This window comes from Alosa alosa, chromosome 9 (assembly GCF_017589495.1).
Source record: "Alosa alosa isolate M-15738 ecotype Scorff River chromosome 9, AALO_Geno_1.1, whole genome shotgun sequence".
NCBI classification, from domain to species: Eukaryota; Metazoa; Chordata; class Actinopteri; order Clupeiformes; family Clupeidae; genus Alosa; species Alosa alosa.
In genome coordinates this window covers 19,032,042-19,048,253 of record NC_063197.1, presented here as the reverse complement: position 1 = coordinate 19,048,253, position 16,212 = coordinate 19,032,042, and the positions used below count along the sequence as shown (strand labels likewise).

Here is a 16,212-nt window from a genome sequence, read left to right as displayed (position 1 = left end):
TAAGTCAATAGACTACTACACTTTGGCCAGCTTGAAGGTTTCTGTTTTAAGTTTTATGTAGAAAATTATAGAGAAAAAGAGTATTTTTAAAATACCATTTTGGGTCAGTATAGGCTTGTATGTTCTAGGCTTGTATAACTTAAAATCAGGCATGTACAGAGAAGAGATTAATATGACTCACTGAAGAGTGATACTTCACTCATGGAACTCTGTGACAAAGTCAACCAAGACATCACGTTGTTCAGCTTTTAAAATGGTTTATTCCCCATGAAACAGGTTTTTCCCCATGCATAAGCTGAATGATAGGTATTCTAATTCTGAACCCATGAATGGTGCTTCACAAATGATTACATTTACTTGGCCTGAAACTAGAAATCAACTTTTGTTAAATCACACATTTCAATTTTGAATGTTGCCCAATTCAGTTGGAATCAACACACTGCTTTAGAGCCGGATGTGCAATTCAATCATTGAAAATGTTCAAAAACAAGACAAATCATTTGATGATTTGATCATCCAAAACCAGATAATGGAGTGAGGAAAACAATTTGGTTGACTCCAGAAACTGAGCCTATGACATTATAACACACCAATGGGTGTGCTGGTAATTTGAAATGAGTTGATGGCAGAATTTAGACTAGTACCCTATTTATTAAGACAGCACAAATTCCTTGATATCCCATCTTAAAATGTAACCTACAGTATATTGAGCTGAAGGGGAATGGTTTGCGTGTATCTAATAGGGGGCTTAACAATCGCATCTCAGAAGGGGGCTGACTATCTGTGTGACAGATGACGGAAGGTTTAAAATGGTCACCTATTGCATATCTATGAACTCTATGAGAAAATACAACCTACGCTGTGAATTAGTAAGTGAACTTAGGAAAAAAAAAAAAAGATGGAAAGGGTCCCTAAGGGAAAAAAACTGAACTCAGTGATGTTAAGTGATGAGTTTCTTTTAAGCAGGAAGGCCCCAAACTATAGGATGATATCACTATCTCACCCCCACTATAAACGAGAACAGAAGGAGCCGGTTATAACACCTTCACAGATCTTCCAAACGATCTGTACATACAGATATTCTCTCCCTCCATTTAGAAAGGAAATTTCTCGAGAGATACAAGTGGAAATGCCATTTCCGGAATTTTAGCAGATTGGAAAACCATTTTCTTCAAAGAAAGGGAACACAGCCGATTGGTGTTCCTTGGATTAAAGTGCACGTACAAGTAGGAGGGGTGCGAGAGTGATCTACGGGAGAGCACACACACAGGGGAGAGGAAGAGGGCGCGGACTCTACTCTCCAGAGCGACAGCATGCCCTGAAGCCACACTGCAGGTTCTGGCAGCCGCTGGCCGTGTCCGCGTGGGGACCTGCAGAGAGATGTGGCAACACACAGCCATTAGGGGGCGACAGAGAGACATAAAAGGCCCCCTTCTCAACAGAAACAAATTGCGCACAGCTGACCTCTTAAGTTCTATGCATGTTCTACAACAATAACCACAACAACAACAAAAACATTCTGACACCATGTGGAGAGGACACAGAGTCCTCTTTTGAAGCTACAACTTCATCTCGTGTGGAATGTGCATCTGCATGTAAGAGTTCTAGAAATGAAAACATTAGGTCACTCAAGTCACTACTTACCTTAAACATGACAGAAAGTGTCTAGGTCAGAAGCCACAGAGTAACTATAAGAATGTACAGGCATGTGCACAGAGTTCAATGTAAATAATTTCCATTAACTTACCTTTCACTTACAGGAACTCTATAAATGAGCATGCTGGCAATTAAGGGCAAAGTTAGACAATACCAGCTACTTCTAACAGTCATTTCAAAACAACACATGGATTGACTGATTCAATGACTCACAGTTACCAACCCACAAAGTAACACTTAAAATATACCATCCAAATATTCCCAAATGGGATAAGATACACAGCAAAATGTAATGTATTTATTTTAGTGACCATATGGATCAGTATGATGCAATCACTTAGGTGTTGATCCTCAGAATGAGGATAATTTCCAAATCGGAGGTCACAAGAGGAACTCACTGTGATCAAGTAGGCTAAACAGTCTGTGCAGCTCTACTTCTAATAGTTTGGAACTATTTTTTCTGATTAACCTCAAATAGTAACACTAGGCAATTTTGATAAATGTTACTGTACATGACTGGAGTCACATAACTGGCATTGGCAGATTAAAATGAAGCCTATGTGACGAGTGCTTATGTACACACTTCTTATACAGCAGCATTTTTAGATCATCTACAAAAGCTTTACAGCACAAATGTCTCTTGTATGCTTTATTTCAGAATGTGCTCTATACATCAATCCTCTTTGACCTCTAAGCCAAAATATGATGTATGTGTCTATCTGATGTATAGTGACATGATACAAGGATACAAGGAAATTTAGGGGGTAAAAGTGCAGTAGAAGAGGGGTTTAGTAGATTAAGTGGCAAGGGCCGCATAAGAAAGGTGGGGGAGGATTGGGATTGGGGGGGGGGGCACCAACAAGGAACAATGGGATTTTACGGTATTCAGTGCACTCATTCAGGTCAGACACAAATTCGGACCTGCATAACCACCCTGCAGAGCTGAACACGTGGTGTATAAGTAGATGTGTAAAAGTCTGTGTGTGTGATGTGAAGTGATGAGTTACCATTGATGTTGTCACAGTAGTAGAAGTGTTCGTCGTTGAGTGCCGGACAGGCCGACACCAGCTCCTGCAGTCCCACCTCAGTGATGAAGAGGCAGCCCGACAGGTTCAGGTGCTCCAGGACCGGGAAGCCTCCACGCTGAGACAGAGCCCTGGAGGGGACAGTGTGCACACGTGTGCGCACACACACACACACACACACACACACACACACACACACACACACACACACACACACGTCAGCTAGAGGTATAACGTTTTAAGCATGCCACAGGTTTAGAACTTGTTCAGAGCAGATCAAATACATATTTAAGCAGCAGAGCAAGCAGTCTGAGGAACATCCCTGCATTACCAATGTTTTCTTGTCTAGTTCACCTTTTTAAAAAAGAAAAGACCTTTCACCTCTCCATGCATTTCCAAACTGGTCTCCTAGTCAAGTAAGTACATAGCATATCTCTATTAAAGGAAAATTCCTGTTTTTAGCACTTTAAGGCCCTTTTCTGGTTTGTTTTGGATGAACTAGAGTGGTGGACACTGACATTTTGACGATTGGTCCTGTCTCGACTTTTCTGACTCGTTTTGAATCGCCTTTGACTTCTCAGGGTGGCTGGCAATGGGCATACTGTAGTAGGCTACTCAAACATGAGTGGTTAGTGGTGTTCGTTGATTATTAAAATCAAATATATCGGCGCAATGTATGATTTCCAGCCGTCTTATTTGCTATTGTGGAACTATTTTTTCAGACACCTCACAAATCACAGATAAACTTCGGGCTCAATTGTGAGCCTGAAGCATAGACTGTGGCGCAGTGATATCAACGTGCAATGAGTCTTCCAACAGAAATCAATGGGATTTTACAAAATGCCAAATAAAAGACGATAGAAACTGTATTTCGCTACGCTACTTGTTTTGGAACATCAACGAACACCACTAACCACTCGGTGAGTTGCACAGTTTTGAAAACGAACGTTAAGGGTTGTTTTAGGACAGGGGTGTCAAACTCATATTAGATAGTGAGCCAGATTTGTTGGAATGAGACCTTGTGAGGGCCGTTATTGTCATGGTCATTATACATTTTCTACATGGGTATGAGTGTTGTTTGATATACTCCTTTACCATATATCCACTTATAAGCAAACAAGTACAAATGATGTGCTACTGTCATGTATAATGCCATTTCTCTCTTGAAATAACCTACTTCCATGTCAGTTCTTTCAAACTTCCTTAGGATGGTTTGTAGTGCTAGGTTTAATCAATGTATCATAGAAATATTGCTTATTACACATTGTTGAAGACTATCTTTTTTTTTCTATTTTCCCCTTCCTACCCAAAACATCTGGGGAGCCGTATGAAACCTGCTGGCGGGCCTGATCTGGCCCCCTGGCCTTATGTTTGACACCCCTGTTTTAGGACATGTTTGAGTAGCCTACTACAGTATGCCCATTGCCAGCCACCCTGAGAAGTCAAAGGCGATTCAAAACGAGTCAGAAAAGTCGAGACAGGACCAATCGTCAAAATTTCGGTGTCCACCACTCTAGTTCATCCAAAACAAACCAGAAAAGGGCCTTAAAGTGCTAAAAACCGGAGTTTCCTTTAACACGCAAACTATTGCAAGCCTCTATAATAACAAGGTGAAATGAACAAGGCTGGCAATGAATAACAAATTAATCTGAAGTTCACAAGTCATAAGTCATCTTACATTCATTATGCAGATGACACACTCATAAAAAAACATAAAAGCACCAAAGAAACACCATACTTCAGTCAGTGATGATCATCTGTTGGGCAACAAAGCTCAGAATATGAAAGAATGACAATGTTAAATGCAGTAAGAGTGGATTTTTGATTGGCATTTTCAGCCAATTTCCCCCTTCCATACACCCACCAGTAAATTGTTGTTTCCATTTCGCAAGTTTGTTCAAGGTTGTGTCATCAGAAAGATTCAGAGACATTTTAGGCAAATTAGGCCATTTCACAATTTACGAATTTCCAGCTTTGTTGAACTGAGGCCATTGGTAAAGAGTATTCCTGGCCCCAGCAGTGGCACGACTGCCTGGGGCACCTGCACCGTACGCCGGCGACCCGGGTTCGATTCCCACCCCGTGGTCTTTTCCGGATCCCACCCTGACTCTCTCTCCCACTCACTTCCTATCAATCTCCACGATCTTATATAATTAAAGGCATAAAAGCCCCCCAAAAAAAAAAAAAAAAAAAAAAAAAAAAAAAAAAAAGAGTATTCCTGTTCCTGTCCTACCCGTAGACTGTGCTGTAGAAGAATGATACTCTAGAACTATTTTCACATCTTTAAACCTAAACCTCACCAAATTTGACAAAGAGGTGTTAGGTGTTGAAAAAGAACTGTATTTTTAACTGATCTGTACAGCGGACAGCAGAAGTTGAAGAGTTGAAGTAGCTGTGGCCTACTGGTTAGCACTTCGGACTTGTAATCGGAGGGTTGCCGGTTCGAACCCCGACCAGTAAGCCGAACCCCGACCTTGAGCAAGGCACCTAACCCCTCACTGCTCCCCGAGCACCGCTGTTGTTGCAGGCAGCTCACTGCGCCGGGATTAGTGTGTGTTTCACCTCACTGTGTGCTGAGTGAGTTTCACTAATTCACGGATTGGGATAAATGCAGAGACCAAATTTTCCTCATGGGATCAAAAGAGTATATATACTTAGTGAGGCATTGTGTAAGAGGCACATAATATGCTCTCAAAGGAAACATGGTTCACAGGGATCATATGAAAAACCTGGAAGTAAAAAGGCATTGCCCGGCAAAGATCCCTGATAGAATTAAGTGTCCTTGACATGATCGTCTACAGTAAAAGAGATTCCAATTCCTACTTGACAATTCATCAAACCATAACTGGTCCCAAGGGAGGCTACAGCACTAGACATCAGTTGATATTTAGAATATTTCTTAAAAGAAACCATTTAAAAGCATGTGATTGCTTGGTAGAACATTACCACGCCACTTTTGTAGGCAACTACAGTGGCTTGCAAAAGTATTCATCCCCCTTGGATATTTCCCCTCTTAATGCTTTAATAAATGGAATCTTTGTCAATTGAATTTTCCCTTTTTAACACCAATTTAAAAAAATCCCCTCTTTAGCGTCAACGTGAAAGCAAATTTCAGTTTGTGGTGACAGCCTGCTCTAGGCAGATTTGCACATTTGCCATGTTCCTTACGTTCTTATGGATTTCACTGAAATCCAGAGGATGTTCAGTGACTTGAACATTTTTTGCATCCATCTCCTCACTTATGCTTTTCAATAACCTTTTTTCTGAGTTGTTTGGAGTGTTCTTTTGTCTTCATGGTGAAATTATAGCCAGGAATACTGATTGACCAGTGACTGGACCTTCCAGATGCAGGTGTCATTATATTGCTATACTATACTATACACATTCACTGCACTCAGGCGATCCTCATTTCACTAATTGTGAGACTATTAGCACCAATTGACAGAACCGCTGTTGATTTAGGTCAGTCATTTTAAGGGGGATGAATATTTATGCAATCACTTATTTTGCATTATATATTTTTAAATTTGCTTTCACCTTGACATTAAAGAGGGGATTTTTGTAAATTATTGTTAAAAAGGCCAAACTAAATGGACAAAGATTCCATTTATGAAAGAATACTTTTGCAAGCCACTGTATTTCCAGTTCATTTTGATGACTTTTTCAGAAGGACAGATGCACACACTGACTTGCAAATAACCTGTCAATACAGTACTATGTATGTTCAATATCGCCACATAGCCTGTATCGTCAAATGTGAACCTTTATTCATGCCATCTGGGCTGTTTTTTTACTGGATTTTTGTTGGATGTCTTTTAGGTATTGAGCCCGCAAGCTTAAGACCCAAACTCTATACTGCTGCTTTAAAAAAAAAAACTGAACCATAACTCGAGTGTAAAAGGACATTACCTCAAGCCCAGGTCTGTGATCTGATAGCACCCGGACAGACTGAGGAACCTGAGAGAGCGGAAGGTGTCTGATTTGTCAGTCTGTTTGCCAAGCCCGGGGCAAGTCTGGCCCTCTGCAGGGCACTTAGTCCGAAACCCAGCGCTGCCCCCTGTGGCCGGAGGACTGCACTGGGCCCCATTTGAAGTCCTTAGGGTGGTGTCTCCGCCACAGCAGGTAGAGTGGCCACACTGTGCATCTGTGTAGGATGCATGCTGCAGTGGCTGCTGCTGCCAGTAGGGGGAGCCGCTGCTGCTGCTTTTACCAGTTCTGAAGCCTCGCTTACGGCTCCTCCTGCAGCAACACTGCTCCCCGACGACCTGCATCTCCAGGGGCCTGCCGGGGCCCTCCAATGCCGGGCCCCCACTACCGCCCCCACGTCGGCTCCACTCAGCCGCATCCTCGATGTCGACCAGGTCGGACGGGTCCAGCACCCAAACGTGCGCCGGTCCGAAGCCGTTGCCTCGGCCGCCAGGTCTCCTCTTGAAGATGAGCTCCTGCCTGCCCCTGCCGTTGGAGCAGTCGGGGGGGACCTCGTGCTGGAGCTTGATGGGAGATGGGAGACCGGCCAGCAGCTTGGCCTTGCGCTCTGGGCTCCTGATGGGGAGGGAGCAGGAGGTCAGGTCACCCAGGCCCATGGAAAGCCTCTTCAGAGTGTGGTCTGTGATCTTCTCACAGCCAGACAGGTCCAGGTGTTTCAGAGAGCTACATGCACCCAGAGATGCCCAACTGGAGACAGCAGAAATACAGAGCAAAAAAAAAAAAAAAAAAAAAAACAACATATCAGAAATAATCATTTGACATTATGTCAGATACGTGGACATCTAAATGGTGTAGCTCGTCAAATAAAGCTTTTTAGGGAGGAACTGCTGACACCATTCACGGCACATTCAATAACATCCATCCAACATGTTTCCTTGCAGTGAGCAAGATATTAACGAGAAGAGAAAGAAGAAGAACTACCTGTCGAATGCAGAGTCGGTGACATCAGTCTGGGTTAGGTCCAGGTAGGTGAGTTGGGGGCAAAGGGTGAGGATCTGGCGTACCTGTGACAATTGAGAAAGTATTAATTCAACATACAAAAATCCTAATGGAACTGTAGCTAGCTAGCTAGATAGATAGATAGATCTACTTTATTGATCCCCAAGGGGAAATTCAAGATGGGTGTAATGGAACTGAAGCCAAAGCTTTGAACCAGTTCATGGAACAAAAACGAAAATCAGAAGCTATTGATAGATATTGATATTTAATTTTGATACTGATGTTCTGGAACAGAAACATGTATTTGAAATAATGGTAACTAGTAAATAATGTTATTTCTTTCAATCTTCTATTATTACAACGATTAAAATATTTTCTGCTTGATAACTGGAGTCTGGATAGTGGACTTACTGGCTGCAGCCAGTGAACGGTAAAATGTCTCTATAAAGTTAACCTTAAACTGAAATGTGTCTCCCGTCCCCATTTGCAACCAGAGGAGGTAAATATTGTGCTTAATTGGAATTTAATTTAGTTTGATTCGATCATGTAAACTAGAACTAATGTTGAAAATCGCTAGCTAACTTCATACTACTGTGACCTGTATAGCTATTAGCAAGAATTAAAATGACATAGTTTCTCATTTAAACGTTTGTGCTTAGATGGGAAGGCATCAAGAAAATCCAGTGTTGCAGAATTTATTGTTTGATCCTGAAACCAACAAGTGTGTGTGTAAAATAGATAGGCTAGACATTTTTATGCCATCTAAATATTATCATGTTACATAGCCATACATGGAATGTTATTAACCGTTTTTTTCATTTGGTTCTAACCGGTTGTCATTTTAAGGTGGAACGCAAAACGGGAAACGTTAAAATACTGATTCTGCTCAGAACGCATCTAATTCTTGTATTTATAATTCTTGTATAATTCTTGTATTTTTGGTTTGAAGCCCTGACTGAAACAGTGCTCCGAGGGAATAACATGGTCCACATACCATTTTACTGGAGACAGCGAAGCTGTATGCCAGGACGATGGACTTGACGGAAGACCCCACGATGGGCAGAAGGTTCTGGATCATCCCATTCAACAGCTTCTTCTCTCGCTGGACTGCATTAATGGCTGGACTTTCCTCTGAGGCCTCTTCTACATGGATAACACAGAGTAAAATCAATATCTCCACTGAGAGATGGTGGCCAATTCTTCCTTTAGTAGGAATTCAACTGAAAGCCATCCCAGCCATGACTTAATAAACCAGGCACTAGTTACATAACCAGGGTACTTTGATATTGCCAAAATAACAGACTAGTGAAAAACACAGTAACGCTTGACTGTAACGCAGAGGCCGAGGACTCACCAGACTCATCCACGTCTGCATCTTCATCCCACTCCTGATAGGCTCGACCCTCGTCTTTGAGGTTCTTCACCCACTCCTCCTCTGGATCCTGATCCAGCTCACCGGGGGGGCCGTGGTAGTAGTCGCCTAGGAGACATGGCGTTAGATACGCACAAATGAGTGTGGGTGTGTGAGTGCAGTGATAACTTAGCCGTCTGGATAAAAATAGCTAGGGGGCCTGCTGCACAGACAAGTACGGTGGATCCAATACGGGCCCATGCAAAGCCCAGCTCCGAGGGGTGGAAGCTCTAATTCATTATGTGAGCACAATGAAACACTGACTAACAATTCTAAATAAGGCTTGGAATTTGGGCTTATTTACTTCAAAGTAAAAATAGTTCAAGAGAAAAAAAAGTAATTAGGACAAAAAAACATAGCAAGCCCTTAGACACACAGAGTGTGCATGGCATCTACTTTACCTGCTGATTTTGATTTTGCCCCATACTAACAGGTCACATTTACATTTATTAATTTAGACAACACTTTTATCCAAAGTGACATTCAAGCTTTTTGTTTGGCATGGAGGACCAGCAGTTCAGTCTTTGAGAGGTTTAGTGAGGTGGTGACCCTTCATCTTTGCGGATATGTCAGAGACGATCCGAGATCCACACAAAGACCGTTGAGTCGTCAGTTCTGTTCAATTGTTTGTATTTACTTGTCTAGTTAAACTTGTTCACTGTGTATATGGCTAATGCCTGTTAACATAAACGTGACTCCACTGAGATAAAGAGCTACCATAAGCTTCAAGAGCTCTCCAGAAAGCCAGCAATGCTACTGGGTTGGTCTGTATATGACACCATGCTGTGCACTGTTCATGCCAAGAGTCATCATTGCCCATGGACATTTCAGTTTGTTAAATTTAACCAATGGACTAATTTAACTCATAGATATTTTTCTAATTGTTTGTTCTGTCTTAACTTCTATGTGTAAAGCCCTTTGTGCGTGTGAAAGGCACATTTAAAAATTGTAACACTTTTTTACACACGCCAGGGATAAAGCTTTGACTCATATATAGGGCTGGCAGTGCCAGTGCCAGAGCAAAAATGTCAGCTGTGTGAACAAACACACACAAAATCGAGCTACAGTAGCTCAATGCAGCCATCGTGTACACACCCACACACAACACAATTCAGTGTGTCCAAGGGCTAACACTGTACATTCAGTAATCAGTTTGGATTCACCTATTTCAGTCAAATGTAAGCATCCAGTTTATATATTATATTTATGCAAAACTAAAAAAAGCAGGCAACTCTCCTTACCTCTTGCCCAGCGGACTGGGTATAAGTGCCTCCAGAGAGAGCCAGTCTTGGCAACATTTGACCAGGTGGTGCAAACCTGCCCGCAGCGGCACAGGTCTTCTGGGCCAAGATATCTAAACAGCTTTAGCAGAACCTCCACGGGAAGCTGGGAGATGTGGGCCGATCCGGACCCCTTCTCCAACTCTGCCCAGCCAGGTGGACGAGAGAAAACACACATAGTCAGAAAAAAGCTGTGTGGCTAAGTACAGCTGTGAAAACAAACTCACTCTTCATGGGGCAAGAGGGACATTTCATAGGCCATTTCAACACCAATTCAAAGTTTCCTGACGGTCAGTGATGATGCTAGAACACTTCAGGGAAATATTCCTATTTGCATCACACATCTAAAGAGGAAATCTTTTGAAGAAACATTTTGAGGTTTTAGCTATCACCTGATATATTCTATATATTAATTTATATAATGAATAACATTGTTCTGTTTTACACACTCTACCTTCATCTGTGTACTTATTTTTAACTATCTTTATCGTTATCCTTTGTCGGTTGTCTTTCCACTTCACAGACAGCCCAACTCACCGTCATCTGTCTTCTCATGGTCCAAGTACTTGAAGGCCTTGTGCAGCTCCTCGGCCTGGTTGAGCAGGCTGAAGCCTTTGAGCACCTCGGCTGCACAGTCCCAGCGCTGCTGGCGACAGTGCTGGGCAATCACCTGCTTTTTGATGTCCTTCAGCTCCTCGTAGGTGAAGTACTCCATCAGCATGGGCTGGAACACCTACAGCAGCAACGGCAGCGACCACGTCAGCACAGCCATAACTGGCGTTGCTTGATAATATATATATGGACACCACACGAGACTCTCAACGCTGTGCACACTGCACACGTGTGAGTGTGGTCTCAAATTTTACACTCACATGGAAAAAGTAATGCCTCACACAGAAATGTGGAGTGTTTTAAACCAATATGCGAATATAAGTGAGGTAAAAGGGGAACTCCATGATCTTCAGTTCCATTTCTCATTCACATCCACACAATTATAAATGCCCATTTTCACAAAAGGCATCCAATTTATTCTAATTTAGGCTGAATATCACCAGGTTCCAGTGACAAACATATTGTCATACCTCCTCCTCCTCCTTCATGTGGGGAAGGAAGTCCTGAGTGAAAGCCTCCAGTTTCTCCTTCAGCTGTCGGGCATAGTTCAGCTGCTCGTACTCGCTCTGCAGGGACAAACGCACCATCAATCAAACACATGATAAATCGTGTTGCCACATTTCGGTGATTCAGCGAGTGTGCCCATTATGCAACTATGAAAGGCACTTTCTAGACAAGTGCCTTTGTCACCAAAAAAATCCAAGCCCTATGTCCAAACTTCTTCCATATGTTCATAGGAAACAAACTGGAAGCTGCATGTGTCTGTTGTGTACAGTATGCTAAACGTACTGCAGAGGTCCTAGAGTGAACACTGCAGTCAGTTAAAAAACAAACTAGAGAGCTCCAAATTAGGCGGGCAGTTTACACACCACCACACTGAATTCTATTTGAACTCTGCCATGCAGGCCTTAGCAACTCCTCTCTACAAATCTAATTTGGAGCCCAAACTGCCTCAAAAACAAACATGTGAGTTTCTGACTGGCTTCCTGCGTACATTCAAGTTGCAAGCAGAAGATTTAAACAAAAATAAACTGAAAACAATTTAATAAAGCTGCTTATTCATGTTGAAGTTATATCTGCCTTCCTGTTTCAACACAGAGACTCACAGGATGTGCTGAGTTTGGCTTGGCCAACCACAAGCTGGGAAATTACCCCGGGAGGGGGGGGAAGGGGGGGGGGGGGTACAGGGTGGCAGGGCAATTCACACAATTGCACTGTTCAGATGCTTTTAGGTAACTCAACACAACAATTGTCACAAGACAAAACATTGAGATTGAAGACAGCTACACACAGTCCATCCCAACATCTGACCAATGTGATAAAATTACAAAGGATTACATGTATAGCCTACTAATTTATCCTTTGCATATCATGACAATGGTGAAGAACAACACCGTCACAATAGCCATAGATGCATGTTTATGTACGGATATCTTGAATACGGCCACCATAATATTGGTTATGGACACAAACTGTGAAACCCATGATACCACAAGAGTTTTGGTAACCCTTAGAACACAAATGTAACTTTTATTACACTCCCGGATCATAAAACCTCACAGAACCCTCAATGATCTTGCAAAAAAAGGTGCCAACAAAATGGATTACACTGGATTGAAACAGACTGACTGCAGCTTGATTTCCCTTAGTCATGGTGACAGTCACTAGAAATAGAAGTGTAGAAATAGAGGTGTAGTGAAATATGAAAAGCAAACTACCACCAATGCTTGGCCCTTCCTAGATGATTATGGTGAACTACAATAAAAAGAAAACTCATAAACAAATGTTAACAAATTCTTATTTCATATATAAGACAACGTTTCATTATAGACACATGGTTGTCCTTTTTATGCTAGCCTACCCGCTAAAAGTATGGGAAGAAAACATAACCACTCACTGACACCCTGTCTTTTTTAGACAGTTGCATAACAGAAAGACCGGCACTACCAGCAAACTATGCCGCTCTCAAACCCAGCCAACAAACATCATGTAAGAAATGTGACTGCCAAAAACTCAGTAAGGTGCTCTGATAAGATTTGGCCTGAAAGCATAATACCAACAGCATGCTTCAAATGGCACAGACTCACCTTGACACTCTTGAGTCCTTTCTCAAAGAGTGACAACATCTCTGAAAGCTTGTTGTCTGAGTGCACATTGTAGACTGTGTGGCTGCGTTGTTGCAGCAGTCCAATGATGCACTCATTCTCGATCTGTTCGTGCATCTTGAACTCTTTGAAGGTAGCACAAAGTGACTGCAGAAACGATCTGAAATCATTGTTGTTGGAGAAGTTGGTTTTCGAGAGCTGCAACAGAAGAAATGTTAGATTCTTACTTTAGGTGTCAACACCATGCCACCCTAACTTTTATTTTTAGTGTAATACATTTAACGCACTTGAATAGGTTTAACTAGTGGGGAACTACGGAAGCGTATTGCTGCCACACTAAAATAAATAAAAAGGCTCAGTATTATGTAATTACATGAAAAGTTTCTTGTTATAACAATATCTTTTTCACGTTTTAACAAGATATGTATCACGTTATTACATAGAATTATCACGTTATTTCATGATACTGATATTTCCATGTTATAACGTGAAAATAGCATGTTATTTCAAGATATATATCTTGTAAAAATGTAAAAATATCATATCACGTTATTACATGAAATTATCACGTTATTCAAGATAATGAAATTAAACGAAACGAGAGGCAAGAATAGGATATGCTCGTTTACACAACTCAATCAAATTCTAATTTAAGCTTGGTTTAAGACATTCTCGTTATTGAACACGGTGGATGATATTGTTATAGGCCTATAGCCTATGCGAACACCCAAGCATTGTCCAGAATATTCTGCACCTGTGTGCAGCGGAGTGGCAATCGGGAGAGTCGGGAGGATTCCCGATGGGACCGGGCTGATTACAGTGTGATCTCAAAAAGCGCATGCTATTGCTGTTTGAATATTTAATTTGCTGTGCTCTCCAGCAGCCTGCACTGTGCGACTGCAGTGCTTCACTTCTCACTCCCCGCGTCTCTTCCCCACAGCCTTAGAAATGACTGCAATGACCTGCAGGCTACCGAGCTAGAGCGCTCTATACATTCACCCACATTGCGTGAAGATTCGCATATTTATCAAAGCTCTTTCTCCCTCTTGCGTCAAGTTAGCGAAAGTTTTATTTATTGTGTTGATAAGAAGATAAAGCAGAACTATCAGGCTGTGTGAGCAGGCTATCCTGCACAGAACCTCTCTATCGGCCTCCTTTTCAGCGGCTCTCTGCCGATACACACACGTCCCTCTTCATCCCTCTTCTCTCAGTCAGCTGGGAATTGACCACACACACGTAGCCTACACACACACACATGCACAAAAACAAACACTCATCAAGCAGCACTGTGTAGGCCTAATAGCAGTCAGGGTGCAAGTTCAGACATGACTAGTTATCATTTATGCCAGCCATGAGCTCTCGTGGCCTCGTTTCATTTAGTTTCGTTATTTTGAAATAATGTGATATTTTCATGTAAAAACGTGATAAATATCTTGTAAAAACGTGAAAAAATCATATCTTGAAATAACATGATAATTTCATGTAATAACGTGATACATATCTTGTTAAAACGTGAAAAAGATATTGTTATAACAAGAAACTTTTCACGTAATTACATAATACTGAGCCTTTTTATTTATTTTAGTGTGGCAGCAATACGCTTCCGTAGGGAACAACTCAGTCTGTTGCCCTCCACGTCAATTAATTGGCCAATTTGGCCACACAAAAAGTATACTGTTGGTAAAACGTCATGCACCAAATTCACGATCAAGGGACCTTTTCAGATGAGACAGTTAACCCAAACAGCTGACTTTAGCCACTAACGTCAACGGCAAGTCAAAATGGTATGAATACCATAAGAAGCCACCTGACAGACTGGGCAAAATTAAGCTTGCAACAACAACAAACTATACATTGCCTTGACGTTAAGGTAGTCAAATAACTGTGACACATGCACAAACAGTTATGCCTTACGATCTTTCATTCAGAATAAGATCCAATGAAAGACTAACTGTGAATTGCATTCAACCATTTTAATGTCTTTCACTTGCTTCAAGTTAGTACTTAAACATCATCCGATCTCGATAACGTTGATGTATAAACGGTGGACGTGGCTAACGTGTCCGTCTGCAAGTTGCTGCTTACAGAATCCACCAGACGTACACAAAGGCAGACAATCACGAGAGCACTTTAAAACCAAGACGGTAGACTAACCACTTTTGCAGAGCAAAACTGTAAATTAACAACTTGCCTAACAAGCTATTTGCGCAACCATTTGAATGGTGACTGCAGTGTTTAAGGCTGGCAAACAGACTATCGTTTTCAGACTGACATTTCACGTTACGTCGCTGAATTAGGTAACTGTGATAGCCTCATCACGTTAGCTGACTAAACTGTACACAAGTCAACACTTCGAATTTAAGATAGTAACGTTACCACTAATAAGAACCCATCAATTCAATCTTGACTATATTCGTAACGATTTGTTTGGTTTATCTTCACTTTCTTGACTAGCCATTTGGCTGTTGGTTAGCTTGGTTATCAGCTAACGTAACGTTACGCATGTTTACATCGAGGTTCAATTACAATAGTAACACTACAGACTAAGCCATAACTTGTTAGGCAATATATACAAATGGCCAGAAAACCTTAACTGATAACTTAGTTATTTGACCAACGGCGTCCCACCTTAACATTACACCAATCATCGACATGCTAGTTGAAGTTAGCTAACATGAGCGAGTTGCCAGATGGCGTGTAGGTAACGTTATACAACATTTGATATATTTGTTTTCCTAAGCCTTACGCATATTTTGGTTCTAAGCAATGCAATCCATACCTTTTCACAATACAGACCCACCAACTGTTTCATACGCCAGTGTGGGCCTGTGAAAACGTCCACCTCGTCGGGAAAAGGAGCCATCTTCACTCCATACCACAACAAACTAAAAACTCCACTATGGTATGGTAGCTTCTATGGTCCCGACGGCGAAGACTTCAGCGATGGAAAACTTGCTAGCCTAGAAGCTAGCCGCCTATCTACGTCTATGTGTTTGTTCAAGGTAAAAATAGCTTCTTGTGACGTGCAACTTTGCGCGTCTGAGATGTCACACGAAAGGTAAACTTATCAATTAATAACTTTCAATTGGGTAACTTTATTCTTGAAAACCCGTTCTCATATATTTACATTACTTACACTGTTTTGTAAGATACATTAGGGAACATAATACAAGTAGCCTAACTTTCATTCTGAGTCA

The 16,212-nt window shown here is 41.7% G+C and overlaps 1 protein-coding gene across 4 annotated transcripts; it reads right to left on the bottom strand.

The window, feature by feature from the left end:
• Window positions 1-240: 240 nt before the first annotated feature.
• On the bottom strand, window positions 241-15,995 carry fbxl5 (F-box and leucine-rich repeat protein 5). 4 transcript variants are annotated; one of them, XM_048252340.1, is made up of 11 exons: window positions 15,795-15,995; window positions 12,998-13,213; window positions 11,381-11,476; window positions 10,836-11,031; window positions 10,260-10,442; window positions 8,962-9,087; window positions 8,602-8,750; window positions 7,590-7,672; window positions 6,591-7,355; window positions 2,664-2,812; window positions 241-1,688 (listed from the first exon to the last, which is right to left on the bottom strand). In XM_048252340.1, exons 1-11 carry the CDS (start codon window positions 15,876-15,878, stop codon window positions 1,666-1,668), a joined length of 2,070 nt encoding a protein of 689 aa, XP_048108297.1. In that variant the 5' UTR covers window positions 15,879-15,995; the 3' UTR covers window positions 241-1,665. The 4 variants fall into 4 exon arrangements, with proteins under 4 accessions (XP_048108297.1, XP_048108296.1, XP_048108298.1 ...); XM_048252339.1 differs by having other exon boundaries at window positions 241-1,370; window positions 15,795-15,994; XM_048252341.1 differs by lacking the exon at window positions 241-1,688 and adding an exon at window positions 14,155-14,256 and having other exon boundaries at window positions 2,465-2,812; window positions 15,795-15,882.
• Between the last annotated feature and the right edge of the window lie 217 nt (window positions 15,996-16,212).

Bases quoted from the DNA above. Each gene is read 5' to 3' on its own strand.
- fbxl5 (XM_048252338.1), bottom strand. From the start codon at position 15,878: ATGGCTCCTTTTCCCGACGAGGTGGACGTTTTCACAGGCCCACACTGG. The intron at 11,477-12,997 runs GTGAGTCTGTGC...TTGTCCCTGCAG, and splicing joins AAGGACTCAAGAGTGTCAAG to AGCGAGTACGAGCAGCTGAA. The intron at 8,751-8,961 runs GTGAGTCCTCGG...TTATCCATGTAG, and splicing joins TGCAGACGTGGATGAGTCTG to AAGAGGCCTCAGAGGAAAGT.